This window comes from Haplochromis burtoni, unplaced genomic scaffold (genome assembly GCF_018398535.1).
Source record: "Haplochromis burtoni strain Fernald_Lab_line unplaced genomic scaffold, NCSU_Asbu1 Contig_54, whole genome shotgun sequence".
NCBI lineage: Eukaryota > Metazoa > Chordata > Actinopteri > Cichliformes > Cichlidae > Haplochromis > Haplochromis burtoni.
This window is the reverse complement of record NW_024582415.1, coordinates 1,294,100-1,309,986: the sequence shown is the minus strand read 5'-3', so window position 1 is coordinate 1,309,986 and position 15,887 is coordinate 1,294,100. Positions and strand designations below refer to the sequence as shown.

Sequence of the window (15,887 nt, the reverse complement as noted above, 5' to 3'; positions counted from 1 at the left end):
TTTTTTTTTTCTTGCTTCATGGCTCTATCACAGAACAAACTGGAAACTTACGTTTCTCCAGGTACGTCTGTCTTTGTGTGACCATGTTGTCCTTTGGTGATGTGATGTGTTCAGCTCCTTCTGCCTGCACAGGTGTGACCAACAGGTCTGCGCTGAGCTTATTTATCCAGATTTTCACAGCCAATCAAAACACTGAAGGCTTTTTTTCTTTTGAAAAATGAAAAGTATTTCCTTTTGATACTCGACTTGAATCAAGTCATTTACTTCATAGGCATGCAGAGACAAAGCCTATGGGGGAGGCACGAGATCCCCAGAGGCAAGTGCTTCTGAAGAACACTGGCTGGGTGACTTTCAATCAGTTTCACAGTCCAGTAAAGTTGCTTCACTGACAGCGGATGTTGGGAAATCCTCTCTTTTTTCATCAGCGTGATCACAATGGAAGCTTTATTTTTCTTTGGCCTCTTAACACGTGAAGAGAGAATTAGATAGAGACAGGTTACAGCACATTAGAATTAGATTAATTAAAAGTTTTATCAAAAAATTTGATAGGGGGCCAAGCATTTCTAGATGAACTCTTCAATTATGTGTTTACTGTTTTTGTTTGTTTTTTTGCTTTTTGTTTTTCACTATCACCTTAAGGAGGTGGCTCCAAAGTGATATGGTTTACACTTTCACCTGACAACCGAACAACCGCTTCATTTTTGGGAGAAAACACAAATCCTTTGGGGATTGCATTGCAAACTGGTGTGGAGCCACCATTATATTTTACTGTCCCACAGCTACCTATATTACGTTCCCAAATATTGAGGTCAGGCGGCTGCCTGAACATACTCAATCACCAGGCTTTTCCATCAGTAGATTTTCTTTTCTTCTTTTATAGTACAGGCACATTTCTAGATGGCAATGCTGCTTCATCTAGCTCAAATTATAAGAGTGACTCAGGGAGCATGAGATATCATTTTCAAATATAAATTATCCGCCATAGAGTCCAGAATTAGCTGAAGATGTGTTTACACAGGGCCGGGTAGCTTTAAATAGCTTTTTTCTTATTTAATAAATTAAGTTATCATTTTAAAATGTAATTTTTATTTACATGAGTTATCTTTGACTATTATTAAAATTCGTGTTAACATCTGATACATGTAAGTGTGACAAATATGGAGAGAAAAAAAACTGAGAAATCAGGAAGGGGGCAAAACTGACAAGTAGTCCAAGATGGCCTGCCTCTAGCCTTAAGACAGTGGAGCAGTGCCATCATTAGGAAAATGGATAGCCATACAGAAATCTATAGATTAATTATCTAATTATTATGATGATCAAAAGATGAAATGTCTTTGGGGAATCTTTTCACTGGTTACATTCATTTTTCAGAACTTCCCTATTTTTGGATTTGAGGCATTGCAGAGGATGCGATAAGGAAATGAAAAGCTGTCTGTTAGATCAGGAATCAGCAGCCTAATGTTTAAGATGCATAACCCGTAATCATGGTTGAGCTTTACTGTCTCACTACACTCAAAAGCAGAACAAACACACAACAAAATACTTTTGGAAATCATGAAAAAACTAAATAGAAAAAAACTTTGGAACTGAAATGTTTTTATTTCATTATGCTCAAAATGAACCAAACTTACATCAGTAGAAAAAATATTAATATAAATTCTTAAAAAGTGAAAGCTGAAATAAATAACTTAATAAATAAATGAATAAATAAATATTATAAACGCAATACATATCAAGTAGATTTCCCAGCAGGTATTGAGTCTTGAGTTCACAGATGTTCAAATAAAACTGTGTTAGATGTTTGGCAGGAGGTCTGCCTGTGCGGGTGCCTATATAAATGTATGCATCTATATCTGCATGTCTGCATGATGTCTGCCCTTGTTAAAATAAATATCTTTATACTGTGTGTGCACGCGTGTGTGTGTCTAGGTGTAGGTGTGTGTGTGTGTGTGTCTAATGCATCAGTGCGTTTCTGGCAGCAGTCACAGTGTTCTTCATCAGCATGGCGACCGTCATTGGACCCACCCCTCCGGGGACAGGTGTGATGAAACCTGCTCTCTCCTTCACTCCTACAACATGCCACAACAATTGACTTGGAGACAGTTTCCCAAGAAGAATAAAGTCGACAGACAGGTATACATTGTTTTCAGAATGTCAGCAGTATAGAAGAAACTGTGACACAGTTAACTTCTTTTTCATTTACCCTCAAAGTCCACATCACCAATGAGCCGAAGTTTTCCTGTGTTTGGATCCTTGATGCGATTTATACCCACATCAATGACTGCTGCACCTTCTTTCACCATATCTGCTGTGATCAGCTCAGGAACACCTACGTAAAGAAACCAAGGTTATGGTGACAAACGAGAACTACTTTGAAACGTTTTCTTTAAATGCTTTAAAATGTTTTTTTAAATCTTATTCTTGTGTTAGGGGAAGTACTGAATTTAATAACAGATCAATTATTCATGAAATCTAAAAAAAATCTTTGGAATCACAGTTGATTGTTCTTTTGTCGGGTGGACCATGGACATTAAAACTGAATTAAAACACAAATATTCAAATAATCATCACATCATATTTGATAACAATCAATTTGATCTCCTCACACATTTATTATTGTTAATTAATAATGGGCCCCAAATTCAGTTGGATAATTAAATAATTAAATAACAGGTTTGTCTAGCTAAACTAGAACTGCTCATATAAAGCCAGCATAAAACTTCCATGACAGGGTATAACAAAACTAAATGCCAAGCCTATTAACTGCAATTACTACAGATTACACAACCAGTTAATCCCTCAGCATACGTTTTGCTTTTAACACAACCAAAACACGTGCCGTTTCCCAAAAGACACAAAGACAGCTGAAAGAGATGATGTACATGCAGTTAGTACTTCAAAATCAAAACCAAGCATTTGCAGCATGAAAAGAAATTGAGGTGTGACTCATCAGGAAAAAGCCCATTTATGACAAACAGAGTAAGACATGGCACCCATCGCTGCATTGCGTTAATAAAGAATCTTTCATCTAATATTACAGCCCTGTATTGATTAATGGCTGCACGTTCCAGCACGCAAAAAACAAACAAAGCACTACTGTTCTTCCAGAAAGTTTTAATCAATGCCTACAGATGGGGTAGAGTAACAGGCGGAAATGTCGCCTTTTATTATTTTGATTCCAAGAAGCTCGCTTCAAGTAAGGGCTGGTGAGCACTTTTCACAACATCTCCTCCTTTTTGCATAATCAGCCAACATAAATCCACGTACACCTGTTCCAACACAGGAAAAGTAATCTGAAACTGACGGAAAGGAATGCACACTGGAGGGTAGAACCTCTTTAGTAATGCCATATAACTGGCACTGCTTTTCTTAATGTAGGGTTTTCTATCCAAAAAACTAGGGTTAGCAAGAAAATTCACAAAATATGGATGTTTGCTCTCAATATATTTTAAACTCTTCTTTTAAAATGGGTTAATCCAGTTTCTCTAAAGCAAAAACAAATGATACCCTAGTTCAGTATAATAATGACTGCATACAAACAAGTAGCCTATTACAGATTAGGTAAGTAAGTAAAAGCTGTATGTGAAAAGGAAAGTTTTCATAGAACTCTCTGCAGTTCTGTGAGTACACCTCATGATTCAGTAGCTCGTAGAACTACAATCAGTAGCAGTAACTTGAAGTCATTATTTCTGAATGACTCTCAGTCTCTCACATTGTTGTGTCAGAATTTTGTCCCACTCTTATGTACAACATTGCTTTAGTTGATAAATGGACTGATTCTTATATAGCACTTTTCTACTCTCCCTGATTACTCAAAGCACTCTTTACGACAAGCCACATTCACCCATTCATAAAGGCAATGTCTTCTATGCTTTGAAGTGCTTTCTAACTACCATTCACACACAACACCTTGATTATTTTCATTTTCAGTCAGTTGTAGATATGCTGCTGTGCTTGGGATCACTGTCTTATTGTAATACCCAGTTTGGGCAAAGCTTTAGCGGTCAGCCAGATGGTTTCATACACCCTAGAATACTTTGGTATAGAAAGTTCACGGTCATCTCAAGGACTATAATGTGCCCAGGTCATTTTGCTGCAAAACAAACCAAAATCATCAGACTTCTACCTGATATGAGGTGTTGTGCTAATTAGGTTTTCTTTAAATTTTCTGCTGTGGATTATGTCCAAACATCTCCAGTTTAGTCTCATCTGTCCAAAGGACATTGTTCCAGAAACCTTTTGGTTTGTTCAGATTCAGATTTGCAAACCTAAGCTGTGCAGCCATGTTCATTTCAGGGAGAAGAGCCTTCCTACTGGCAACCCTTCCAAACAAACCATGCTTGTTCAGTCTTTTTCTAATTGTACAACAATGACATTTGACATGCTAACTGAGACCTGCAGAGTCTGAGGTGTAGCTCTGTAGTGTTTTGCAGTTTCTTTTGTGCATGGTCTGAACTTGGGGTGAATTTACTGGGACATGGACTCCTGTGACAATTGCGGCACTGTTATTACACCCATCAATTCTGCTTTTACAGAGCTGATCACACTTGATGATGAGCAAGTGATTAGTACTAATTCCTGTGGAAGCACTATGGGCGTACTTAGTTTCTCACAGGATTGCAAATCCTATAAATCTTTAATTTTCACATGACTGTAGATACATTTCTTTGCAGTACACGCTGAACATTTTTTAGTGGGCAAAATAACGAATAGCACAACTTGAATAATGAGTGAAAATGTACTAATTGTTTGAGGAAAATCAGGTGATCCCAAGTTCCTAGTTTTGACTCTTGTTTGGACAAAAATGACATCACTGATGTCAATTTTTCAAAAACAGTGACATTATTCAACCAAAACACTGACTGAGAAATGCCTTGGCAGATTAGCAAATTATGACAGTGATGGTTGGTTGTAAGCGTACAGCCAGTTGATGTGATGTTAAATCCTATGAATCGTTTTGCAATACTTAATACAGTTAGTATGACAACTGACACCAGAAACTGTTGATTTATTACAGCAGCAGCTCATAAACATTACATTGGAGCCTACAGCTAGACGCTGGTGATGAAATAACAGCCAGTGATGCATGGCAGCAGTGTCAGTGACACAACACAGGGTAACACTGGAAATTTTTCAGCTTAAATTGATTGAAGTAAATGGCGACGAATTACGTGACGAAAGTGAGGGTTGTCATGAATGCAAGATGCAGGACAACCCAAACCGCCTGCCTGAACTAGTTTGCATGTGTCACTCCATTCATTTGAAAGACGTTTTGTTGGGTATGACATATGTCACTTCGGTAGTTCTTTAGTTGTGGAAAAAACTGACAGATATGTTTTACTGTGGTCCTGATACGTTTACCTGCTGCTGCAATAATGATGTCAGCCAGGCGGGTTAGCTCTTTGAGCCTTTCCTTTGGAGTACATCTGTGGGTAATGGTCACTGTGGCATCACCTAAGAGGAAAAAGGACATGTTGTGGTTAATCCACCACTTCTTGGTTTACACTTCTTGGTCTCGGAGATATCTATCACCTACATCACCTCCTACATTCAATGTATATGAATAAAATGCCACATCAGGGTTTTAAAAATATGTATAAAAACTTACTTAGCCAAAACATGGCAAATTAACCATGAAAGGACATCTTTCAATACTTCTAAAAATGCTGATAGTGAAGGTTATCCTGTCAATGACATTCCTTTAAACTGTTCTAAAGCTGGTGTCTCTACATGCTCAAAGTGCCAGAAGCAAGATTTCTTTTACTCAATATGAATATTTCAAGTTATTACCTAGTCTATCATTCTTCAGGTACTGACAGGTGGTGCATTTTGGGGGGTATTAGTGCTAATGTTAATAATCAGCAAACAGTTAATGTGGCCAAAACCTAACCTTCAATTAATTCATTCAATTAAGGTTCTCCTGTGGGAATGAAGAATATTGATTCTGCTAAGCAGTGTTTTTATACATTTAAAGTGTAAATATTCTCTTCTTTCTGCTTCATTACTGTGAGACCTGTTGTTCTCTTACAGCTTTACAAAAAAAATGAGACAGTGGTGGGGAAAGGACACCCTAAGTCAGACATTACACAATGAGGAAATGCAGCATGCGTGATAGTAACTTTAATCTCCATTTAGGTGTGTCAGAGCAACTTGCAAAGTCATAACTGTATTAGGACCAGTATTGTTGCTGTAATCCACGGAGGTATTCTGCGAAGATAAGAACGAGAGGGAAGAAAAGGCAAGTCACAGCACAGCAAACCTGCATATCGCATACCAGAAGAAATGTGTGTGAAGCTGTACAACTCGTGTTGTGGGAAATAAACCTATGAACAATGTGGTTATTCAACTTCCCTTTGGAATTATAAAAAAAAAACACTTACTGGGGACTGAAGATTTTTAAAATAGGAAAGTTTGTTTTTAGCCTTATTGTATATTTGCAGTTTAATATCCAGTTACAAAGCACACATTCAGTTGCCATTCTTTGCAAACTTAGTTTTCAAGAACTAGGTAGTCCACCTTAGTGTCACGTTCTGATAAAATGCATACACCTGAAATAACAAGTACAAGAGGAGCGTAAAACTCATTTTACATCGCGGGCCACGTATAGCCGACTTTGATCTTCAGTGTTTCGGGCCAGTGAAACTCCCCTTTCTGACAGTGTAAAGAAATTACATATTTAACTGTATTTCTACATGGTAAACAAAAAGCTGCTGAAAGAAATCTGACTTAAATTGTAAGAAATACATTTTTAAAGTTACAGAAAAAGTTCTGGTAGATCATTGACCAGATTTAGTCTTTTTGAAGTCTTGTAATTTGATTCAGAAATTATTATTATTTTTTCATTTATCAGATATTCATTACTTCGAAAGTGAAATATATGAATCTTTTTTTGTTACAATTTTATTGACTATGGCTTATAGCTCTTCAACATCAGAAATCCAGTATCTGGCATTATCAGAATAGTTAGAACATTAAAATAAGATCATTAAAAAAACATTTTCAATACAAAAATGTCCAACCTTTGAAAAATCTGTACATTTATGCACTCAATATTTGGTTGGGAGTGTTTTCCCACAACTTAAGGCATCCGTGTGGTATCTATCAGTTTCTTTTTGCGCCGGATGTGTCTCTTCCTCCTTGTGACAATGCTTTAAAAGATTCTTTGTGTTTCAGGTAAGACAGGGAAACTCAAGTCATCCCACACTGTGCAAACGTTCCAATGGAACTCAAATACCTTAGATTCTGAGCCTCTCCATGCTTCTTTTTGACTCTTTGAAATGATTTATAAATTCCTGACGTTACCTGAATGTATGTGCATGTACATTTTTGCACATTTATGCTTCTAGACACTGATTTTGAAGGACAACTTTGGGGTCTCTGCTCTAATTCAGCCCAAAGGTTTTCTATCAGGTTGAGGTCTGGACTTTCTGAAGGCCATTCAAGTTCTTCCACATCGAACTCGCTCATCTATGTCTTTCTGGGCCTTGATTTGTGCACTGGTGCGCAGTTATGCTGGAACAGGAAAGAGCCATCCGCAAACTGTTCCCACAAAATGATAAAGCGTTTCACTGAAACTAAGTGGCCAAGCCCAACTCCTGAAAAACAATCCCACACCACAAAGCAGTCAGACAAGTACCGTTCTCCTCGCAACCGCAAAACCCAGACTCATTGATCGGATTGACAAACAGAAACACAAGCGTAACTCATAGAGACAGACAACCGTTCACATTCACACCTATGAGCAATTTAGATTCACCAGTTAACCAAACCCCACTGACCAATTGTCTTTGAACCATGGGAGGAAGCTGGAGTTTATGACATATGAATAGTTATTGATACATTGATATTTGCTCTCTTCTCCTCTCCTCTCCTTAATATCGTCTTATGATCAAGAACTTTCTATTTCTTCTGTCCATGTCACGTGCCTCACAAATATGTGTTAATCTTGATCTGGGTGTAAGGCTCAGAAGACCTGGAACTGGCTGCACCAGTTCATAAGTTCAATCTTAAAGATTGCCAAGTATCTGTAAGAACAAGTTCTTACAGATTATAAGTTCTCATTAACTATTTATACCATCCATCATCCAGGAATCACTGATGATTAATAAACTGACAAAACTTGGTAATAGATGGCGCAGCTACCAATAGAATAAACAATACAGTTTTCTGTTATGGGCTTTACAATAATAATATAATGTAAAACTAAAAGATTTTTTACATAAGGATGGCACAACATACCTGAAATTAATTAGGATTATGCTTATGTTTAACTAAATAAACAAATAGCATTGGTGCAGTTCCAAGTGATTCTAAAGGTAAAAGGTAAAGTTAAACAAATATGTACAGTTTCAAAAGATAATACCTGCCTTTAAGTTTGTTTTTGCATACTGCATTACTAAAACCCTGGCATAGATGTTTCCAAGCAACTCATTACAACTCATATGTTTTAACAGTGCAACCAATTTCAGCTACAAGGTCAGTAGTAGCCATTAAGGGCTTTTAAAAGACTCAAATTTCAAAATAGCCTGATTTCAAAAACTTAAAAATGGTTCTCAATTTGCAATATGTACACACGACATAGTTTGGAAGGACATGGACTGGGTCTCAATCATTTACTTTCAGAAATTGTATAGCATATTTCAGTCCCCTGACCTAATTTGATGTGGATGAATAAAGAACGTTTTATCCTTTTAGCGATGACTTTAGGGACAACTGCAGTGTTTTGATCTCCTAATTTTTCTTTGGTATGCAGCTTTGAGTGAGTTATGTTCCCATTTGCGTTGTTCTGACCTGCAATAACACTGTACTTTGAAATGTTAAGCACATCTTGTTGCTTCATCTGAACATGCAATACCTTTCCAAATCCAATCCCTTCTTCCTGCACCCTTATAAGGGGCTGATCTGTCTTCCAGTGCCAAAAGTCTCACCCTGTGATTTTCCTTCACACTCCCAGATTTTTTTCTTTGTTCCTCAGCAGGACATTCATCAGCAGTTTTTTGTTTGATTAAAAAGGTGAGGAAACAATAAAGCTTTAATTTATTGCTCACATCCTGGCAAAAGCTCAAACATCAAACATCCTTCAGGGAAAGCCACAATGGTGAAACACCAATCCTACAAAGAGCAGCACGCCAATCTTATTACAATGCTGACTCAGATTGCAGATAAGCCACACAGACATCCAAATGCATTTTCTTACCTCCAGGACGCTCATGATGGCGATCAGTATGCAGCAACATTGCAATGGGCATTCCAACATTTTTGGAGCGACCAGCAACAAGGACATTCTTCCCCACAGTCTCAATACCTGGACAGAGAAATGATAAAATATGCTAGATTCACTGTACTGCTCAAGTAGAGAGAAACTGACTCTCCCTGAAGCTAAATTGTCAAGCAAAAACTATTAAGAAGTTAACATAGGTGTCATCAATTAGGCCAATATCACAATTTGCTGATGAAATTTGTATTAAATACCAATTATGCTGCTAAACCTGATCTAAACCCTTCTTGTTTTCTATTTGTTTTTTATGTCATACCAAATTCTGTCCAATTTTTAAAAAGTCAACCTGAGCATGCTTGTTGTGTAGTGATAGTTTGAAATAACAAATCTAAGTATCGAAGCGGAAAGAGTGTTTAAAATTACAAAGTATATGTGAGAAAAAAAGATTTTTGCCCTTGTAGTCAAAAAAAAAGCTGATAACGGGCTGCAGCTGGACTGGACACACCCAGGCCTGAAACCATGGCATATAAACAATTTTCAGAAGTATGAAGTTGCCTAAAAGGAATTACCAGCAGCACAATATGTGGTAACGACCAGAAATTTCAGAAGTGATAAGGAAGAAGAATATTAAGCCAGATAAGTCTATAAAGTTTGAAATCCTTCCAGAGTTTCAAAATATCCCAAAGAGTACAACAATGAATCATCCTATGATGTCAAAAAAGTTACAAGAAAAAGATTCATGGGATTTTTTCCTTCCTTCCTTCCTTCCTTGGTCTTTGTGTCATCTAGTATCTCTTTCGGTAACTCCACAATCCAACAGATACTGGGCATAAATGACGTGCACAGAAGGCTGGCAAGTAAAAACACTACTAACTCCAGAGGAACCTCAAGGCTTCTCCAAATTTTGCGATAATGTATCTTGAAATCCCTAAAACCTTTCAGAAGAATATAAAAACTCAAGCTTTACATCTCTGATATTGTATGACTTGTTTCTGAAGGACTCTATGCAGTCCTGTGATAAACTAAATGCATCCCCACTGGTTTAATAGGAATTAAGAAGGTAAATAGCAAACAGGTACCTAATCAAATGCACTTCATCAACAAGTGCGATGACCTCTATAAAAGCAGAATTGAGGTGTATAGTACCACATTATTCACAGGAGTGGATATCCCAGTAAATTCACCCCATAGTCAGACCATGCAGTGCTCAGAGAAACTGTAAAAACTCAAGACCTGCATTTCAAGCTCTACAGACTTTAGTTACTGTGTTAAATGTTAAAGTTCATGACCTTTCAGTTAACAAAAGAGTGAACATACCTGGCTTGTCTGGAATGTTTATCAAGAGAAAGCCTCTTACTTGTCAACAAACCACAAGATTTCTGGAATAATGGCAAATGCACAATGCCACATTTAATGACAGCATAGAGTCCTGTGAAAACCTTATTTTTTTATGACTCTATGGATAACTATTTAACAGGAGCCATTACTTTTTAAACCGGTGATTTGGGGTACTGGATAATATTTTAGCTTCTATGAATACAGTAATTATTAAAAACTTGCATCTGTTTTCACTTGCATTGTCTTAGCTAGGTCGATAGAGCCAGCAGAAAGGTTTGTTACAAGGCTTAAAGAATTCAGTCACACTTCTCTCGGACCATTTTCACCTTTGAAACCAAAACCAAGCTCAAATAATTATATACACATAGTGTATAGTGTTCAAGTTCATCAGAATTGTGTATTTCCATAACTTAGAGTTTGAAACATTCCAGTCATTCAGACAGACAAGTGAGTTACGCCAAACCCTTCATCCTTCAGCTCTCAATGTAATCTATAAAGAGATATCTGCTTCAGCACTATGTGGGATGGAGGATTCCAAAAGCTCTGTCACAGCCGATAAGCTGATTTCATGATGATATAAAACCCTTAAGCATTCCTACGACAACTGAACTAACCTCAAAGGCAGCCAAGGCTTAGCCGCACCTCAATCCCCCACTCCTTTGGTATGATAACCAAGGGGTTTCTTGCCATTCTAGACACTGTTCTCACATCCCAGTAAGAATAGTTTTATTTTAAGAACTAACGTCCTACTATTTTATTCAAATAATGTTTTAATAACAACATCTGTTAAATATAAAGTTTTACACACATTACTTCAAATAACTTTCACACTTTTTCAGAAAACTGAAACATTATACTTTTATTTCATGTTAAAACTAATGAAAGTCAAAGAACAGATGAAATTTAGATTTAGATGGAAGAAAGGATATTAGGCGCCACCTAGTGGATCTGAGATGCATAGAAATGGACATATAATACCTACTTCTGTTATTGCTTCTAGAGTTAACTTTACATTCTTTGGAATTGAACATTCAGTTCAAATTTAGGGATCATGCCATCGTAGGTTCAAAAAACAGAGCGAATGGCAAGGCTAAAAAATACCCATGACAAACATTTATAGATATTAAGTTGAGTAAATGCTTTGGAGAATACTGGGAGGCATACCTGCTCTTTTGATGATCTCCCAGACAGCTGCAGGAGTGGCTGGCACCATGGATCTTTGGTCCAGGCACAGCTTACCGATGTTCACAATATGGAAGCCATCCACATCCTTCTCTGGAGCGATGGCGTTGCATACTGCTCTCTCATTTATGTGCTCTAAAATCAGAGGGAGCAGAACATAAGCTCAGGTACTGTATATCATGTGAAGAACTGTACAAAGAACTGAAACATAATAGACTCACAAGTGACTCTGTTCAGCATTCAGATGATAAGGTCAGAACTCGACATGAGCCCCTTAGTATCAGCAGAGCATTGTTTAAACACTATATAGCCTACCTGAGGAGTCTGACCATCCCTTTATGACTACAGTGTACCCCTCTTCTGATTGCTGCTTCCAGCAGGATTACGTGTCACGTCACAAAGTTCAAATAATCTCAAACTGGTTTCTTAAAAATGATAATGAGTTCACTGCAGTCATGTGGGCCCCACAGTCACCAGAAATCACTCCAATACAAATTCTGTACGTATAAAATTTTATGCACACAATATCCATCGACTATGGAAGCAGAATCACCACAACTGTAAAGACCAGTTAACATGATGTCATGGAGGACACCTCTGGAGCAGTGGTGCCTTTGTTCACCTGGAAGTGGGAGCTGCACCAATAAGCCACTGACCCTCCAGTCACGGTTCATCTTGTCAATCAGCTCCAGCAGCTCCTCTTGAGACACTGTGCTGGGCCGCACCACTGTATCACTGGAAATACCTGGAGAACACATAAACACATATACCTAAACCATGAAGATGTAGTTGTGTACTTTTGCATGATTATTTTAAATACACATTGTTTTATTTTTGATTATTTTAAATGTATGTTACTTTTGCTTAAGCAAGTGCGTCTGAACATATGTATCTGTGTATGCATAAAATATGTGCTACTTTAGTTATATTTATTGTTTTTAGATATGCATGAAATACTTTATGAATACACGTTTAAGAATGCATGTGCTGCTCATATCTGACCCAGGATGCTGGCTGCGCGGGTCTTGTTCTTAACGTAGGTGTGACTGGCTGGGTCGTCACCCACTAAGACCACACCTAGGTGTGGTCTCATGTTGCCCTGAGCTACCAGCTCTTCCACATCACGCTGGATTTCTCTGTGGAGCTGACGAGCTAACTCTGTTCCGGAAATCACCACAGCGGCATGCCTGGAAAGATAAAGAGAAAACACATGAATTAATGCACTAATACACTGCGGGAAAGATGAAAGATGAATTTAACAGTGACAAATTCACTTTTCAAGCTGACCTGCAGTCAGCTGAGACTGAAGAACTCACTTGGATGAGTGACGAAACGTTTCTCCCACTGAAAACGCTACATCCAGATGACCAGAATCTACTTTTGGATATTCTTGGTTTTAAATTTGTATTACTGACAGCTATTACCCATGACCTGCCATTTTATACCCCTGTCGCCACAAAAGTGATAGGGACACCGGAATTCAGTGATTTGGCTAAGTGAGTGAATACTTCCAGTAACAAAGCTTATAAGACCACAGCCGGTTTCTCTCCTGTAGCTAAGATGAGGAAACTGAGGCTGAAATTCACACAGGCTCACCAAAATTGGACAACTGTAGACTGAAAACAGTCGATGGTAGGGTCAGAACCTGGCATAAACAACACTAAAGCATGCATCCATCCTGCCTCGTCTCAACAGTTCAGAATGCTTCCAGTGATGTAACGGTGTGAGGGATATTTCCTTGACAAACTTTGCCCTCTTAACACCAACTGAATATTCTTTAAACACCACAGCCAACCAGAGCATTGTTGCTGACTATGTACATCCGTAACTACCCTTTAATCATCTCAAACTGGTTTCTTGAACATAACAGTGAGTCAGTGCTCAGATAGCCAGATAGCCTCCACAGTCACTGCTTTCAGTCCAATAATGCAACTTTGAGATGAGGAGTGTTGCATCATGGGTGTGCAGCAACTCTGTGATGCTCTCTGGTCAATATGAAGCAAAATCTCTACTTATTGTTTTGACACTTTTTTGAATCTGTGCCAGGAAGAATTAGAGTAGATGGCTCATATTCACTAATAGCAAGATGTTCTCAAGTGTCCAGTGAGGATTTTATTAAGGCATCTGATTTAGGGACCACAATTTTATGTGTTCTTAAATGTGCTATAAATATACTAAATATGATATAACCATAGGTGACAGCCCTCTCCATCAGCTACAGTCCACATTACATAGAGCGCGTTGTGTTCAGCCGGCGAGGCTGTGAGCCGGTTATGTAACTCTGTCACGTCTTTTGAAAAAATAGTCCCTTTAAATATGGTTGCAATTTGTACTGTAATCTACACTCGCAGGTTTCGTGAACGGCGAAACAGGCTGTCAATCACCACCCACCGACACGTGACGCTGCGCACGCCTTCGCCGGACCTGAAGCGTCGTTCAGCCCTGCGCAAAGTGATGCCGTATAATAAAAGAAAAACCAGCATTGTTTTAGACGTGCTGCGTTTTACCTCGTCGCCGACTCGTGTAGATGTCTCTTTTGACTCTCGCATTTTCTGTGCATCCGCAGTTTGGCCCGGCAGCAGTGATGGTGTAACGTTAAAGGGCTACAAATCCTGAAGGAGGAGCGTAGCGGTGAAACAGAGGCCGCCATGTTTGTGTGTGTGTGTGCGTGTGTGTGTGTTTGTGTGTGTGAGAGAGAGGGGGGCAGGGAAGCGTGTAGACGATGATGAATGATACTCTGCATTACACACTACACATCTTTTGGCTTATGAGGAAGAGCTGGCCTCCTTTGTTGTGTGCACTGCCTGGGAGTGCATTCATGAAATGAGCTGCAACTGTAATGGCAAACACAGCCCATATGTGAGCAGGGAGGCCAGAGCCCAATAAACAAGATGAGGGTCAAAGAGTGTGGTTGTGCCATAATGGAGTGGTGTGTGTAGTCTGAAATTTTGATAAATGTTTGGCTAAAATCTCACAAAAGTTATACAGGTTAGAGTTTAAGTATAGGGAAAACGAATATGCTGTAATTTATCTGATTGCAATAAGCACATATGAGCTAAAGTATGTATAGTCTCAAGTCTTTGTACACTCCTATATTCCATCCATCCATTATCTTCCACTTATACAGTTCAGGGTCACAGGGACCTGAAGCCTATCCCAGCTGTCCTGGAGCCCAGTCTGCCACAGGCTTAACACACAGACAGATGTTTTAGAATCAGCAATTAACTTAGCCCCACTAACTGAATGTTTTTGGACTGTGGGAGGAGGCTGGAGTGAACCCATGCTGCTAGGGGGAGAACTTGTAAACTCCACACAGAGAGGCCCCTTCCACATGGCAGATTTGAACCGAGGACCTCATTCCTGTGAGGCAGCAGTGATAGCAACAGTGCTAACCACTGTTAGCACTGATCCCTTCATGTAGAGCTTTGACAGATCAAACTCTGGTAATCATCTTCCACACTATCAATCAGCACATCTCGTTTTCGACCACATGCTTCTAGAGAGAGTCAGGTGTTCACAATTGTTCAGTTAAAGTGAATCACAATGTGGGACATTGTCTCAACATGTAGGACAGGGATAAAAGGATTTTCTGCATGGACATTCAAAGCATGAAACAATATGAGTAAAAGGACACCCTTTTTTTGTTTTGGGGTTTTTTTCCCCATCTTGGCTGTTAGGTGAAGTGATCCATACCAAGTTCATGTCTGTATTGTAAATATTAAGCTACCATCAACACCTGAGTAGCTTAACTTAACACAAAGACTGGAAATGATGGAAAAGCTGGTCTTTTGTCTGTCCTGAACCTGCACAGGCACAGAGAAAGCATGAAAACTCCACATAGAAAGACCTCAGCCATCAAGTGGATATGAACATACGACTTTCTTGCTGTGAGGCGTCATTTAATTGTGGGTGGCTATAGCTCAGGTGGCAGAGCAGGTCATCTATTGATCGGTGATTCGATTCCTGGCTTCCCCTAGTCTGCATGCCAAATATCCTTGGGTAAGATACTAACCCCAAATTGCTCTCCAATGCATCCATCGGAGTATGAATGTGTGTGTGAATGTTAGTTAGAAAGCACTAAGAAAATGTGCTTGGGTGAATGCACAAGTTGTGTAAAGTGCTTTGAGTGCTCAGAAGAGTAGAAAAGCGC

The 15,887-nt window shown here is 38.8% G+C and overlaps 2 protein-coding genes across 2 annotated transcripts in view; both read right to left on the bottom strand.

Annotated features, from left to right (window-relative positions):
• epgn (epithelial mitogen homolog (mouse)) overlaps positions 1-85 on the bottom strand; it is a 1,211-nt gene extending 1,126 nt beyond the window's left edge. The window contains exon 1 of the mRNA XM_005924473.3: positions 52-85. Within this exon, the coding sequence (XP_005924535.1) occupies positions 52-85 (34 nt within the window). The remainder of the gene's footprint in view (positions 1-51) is intronic.
• Positions 1-14,744, bottom strand: part of mthfd2l (methylenetetrahydrofolate dehydrogenase (NADP+ dependent) 2 like) — a 15,315-nt gene extending 571 nt beyond the window's left edge. Inside the window, exons 1-8 of the mRNA XM_005924472.3 lie at positions 14,245-14,744; positions 12,740-12,924; positions 12,360-12,482; positions 11,720-11,872; positions 9,197-9,304; positions 5,362-5,454; positions 2,204-2,329; positions 52-2,069 (exon numbers count right to left, since the gene is read on the bottom strand). Of these exons, the coding sequence (XP_005924534.1) occupies positions 1,954-2,069; positions 2,204-2,329; positions 5,362-5,454; positions 9,197-9,304; positions 11,720-11,872; positions 12,360-12,482; positions 12,740-12,924; positions 14,245-14,480 (1,140 nt within the window). The 5' untranslated portion in view covers positions 14,481-14,744 and the 3' untranslated portion in view covers positions 52-1,953. The remainder of the gene's footprint in view (positions 1-51; positions 2,070-2,203; positions 2,330-5,361; positions 5,455-9,196; positions 9,305-11,719; positions 11,873-12,359; positions 12,483-12,739; positions 12,925-14,244) is intronic.
• Positions 14,745-15,887: the final 1,143 nt, after the last annotated feature.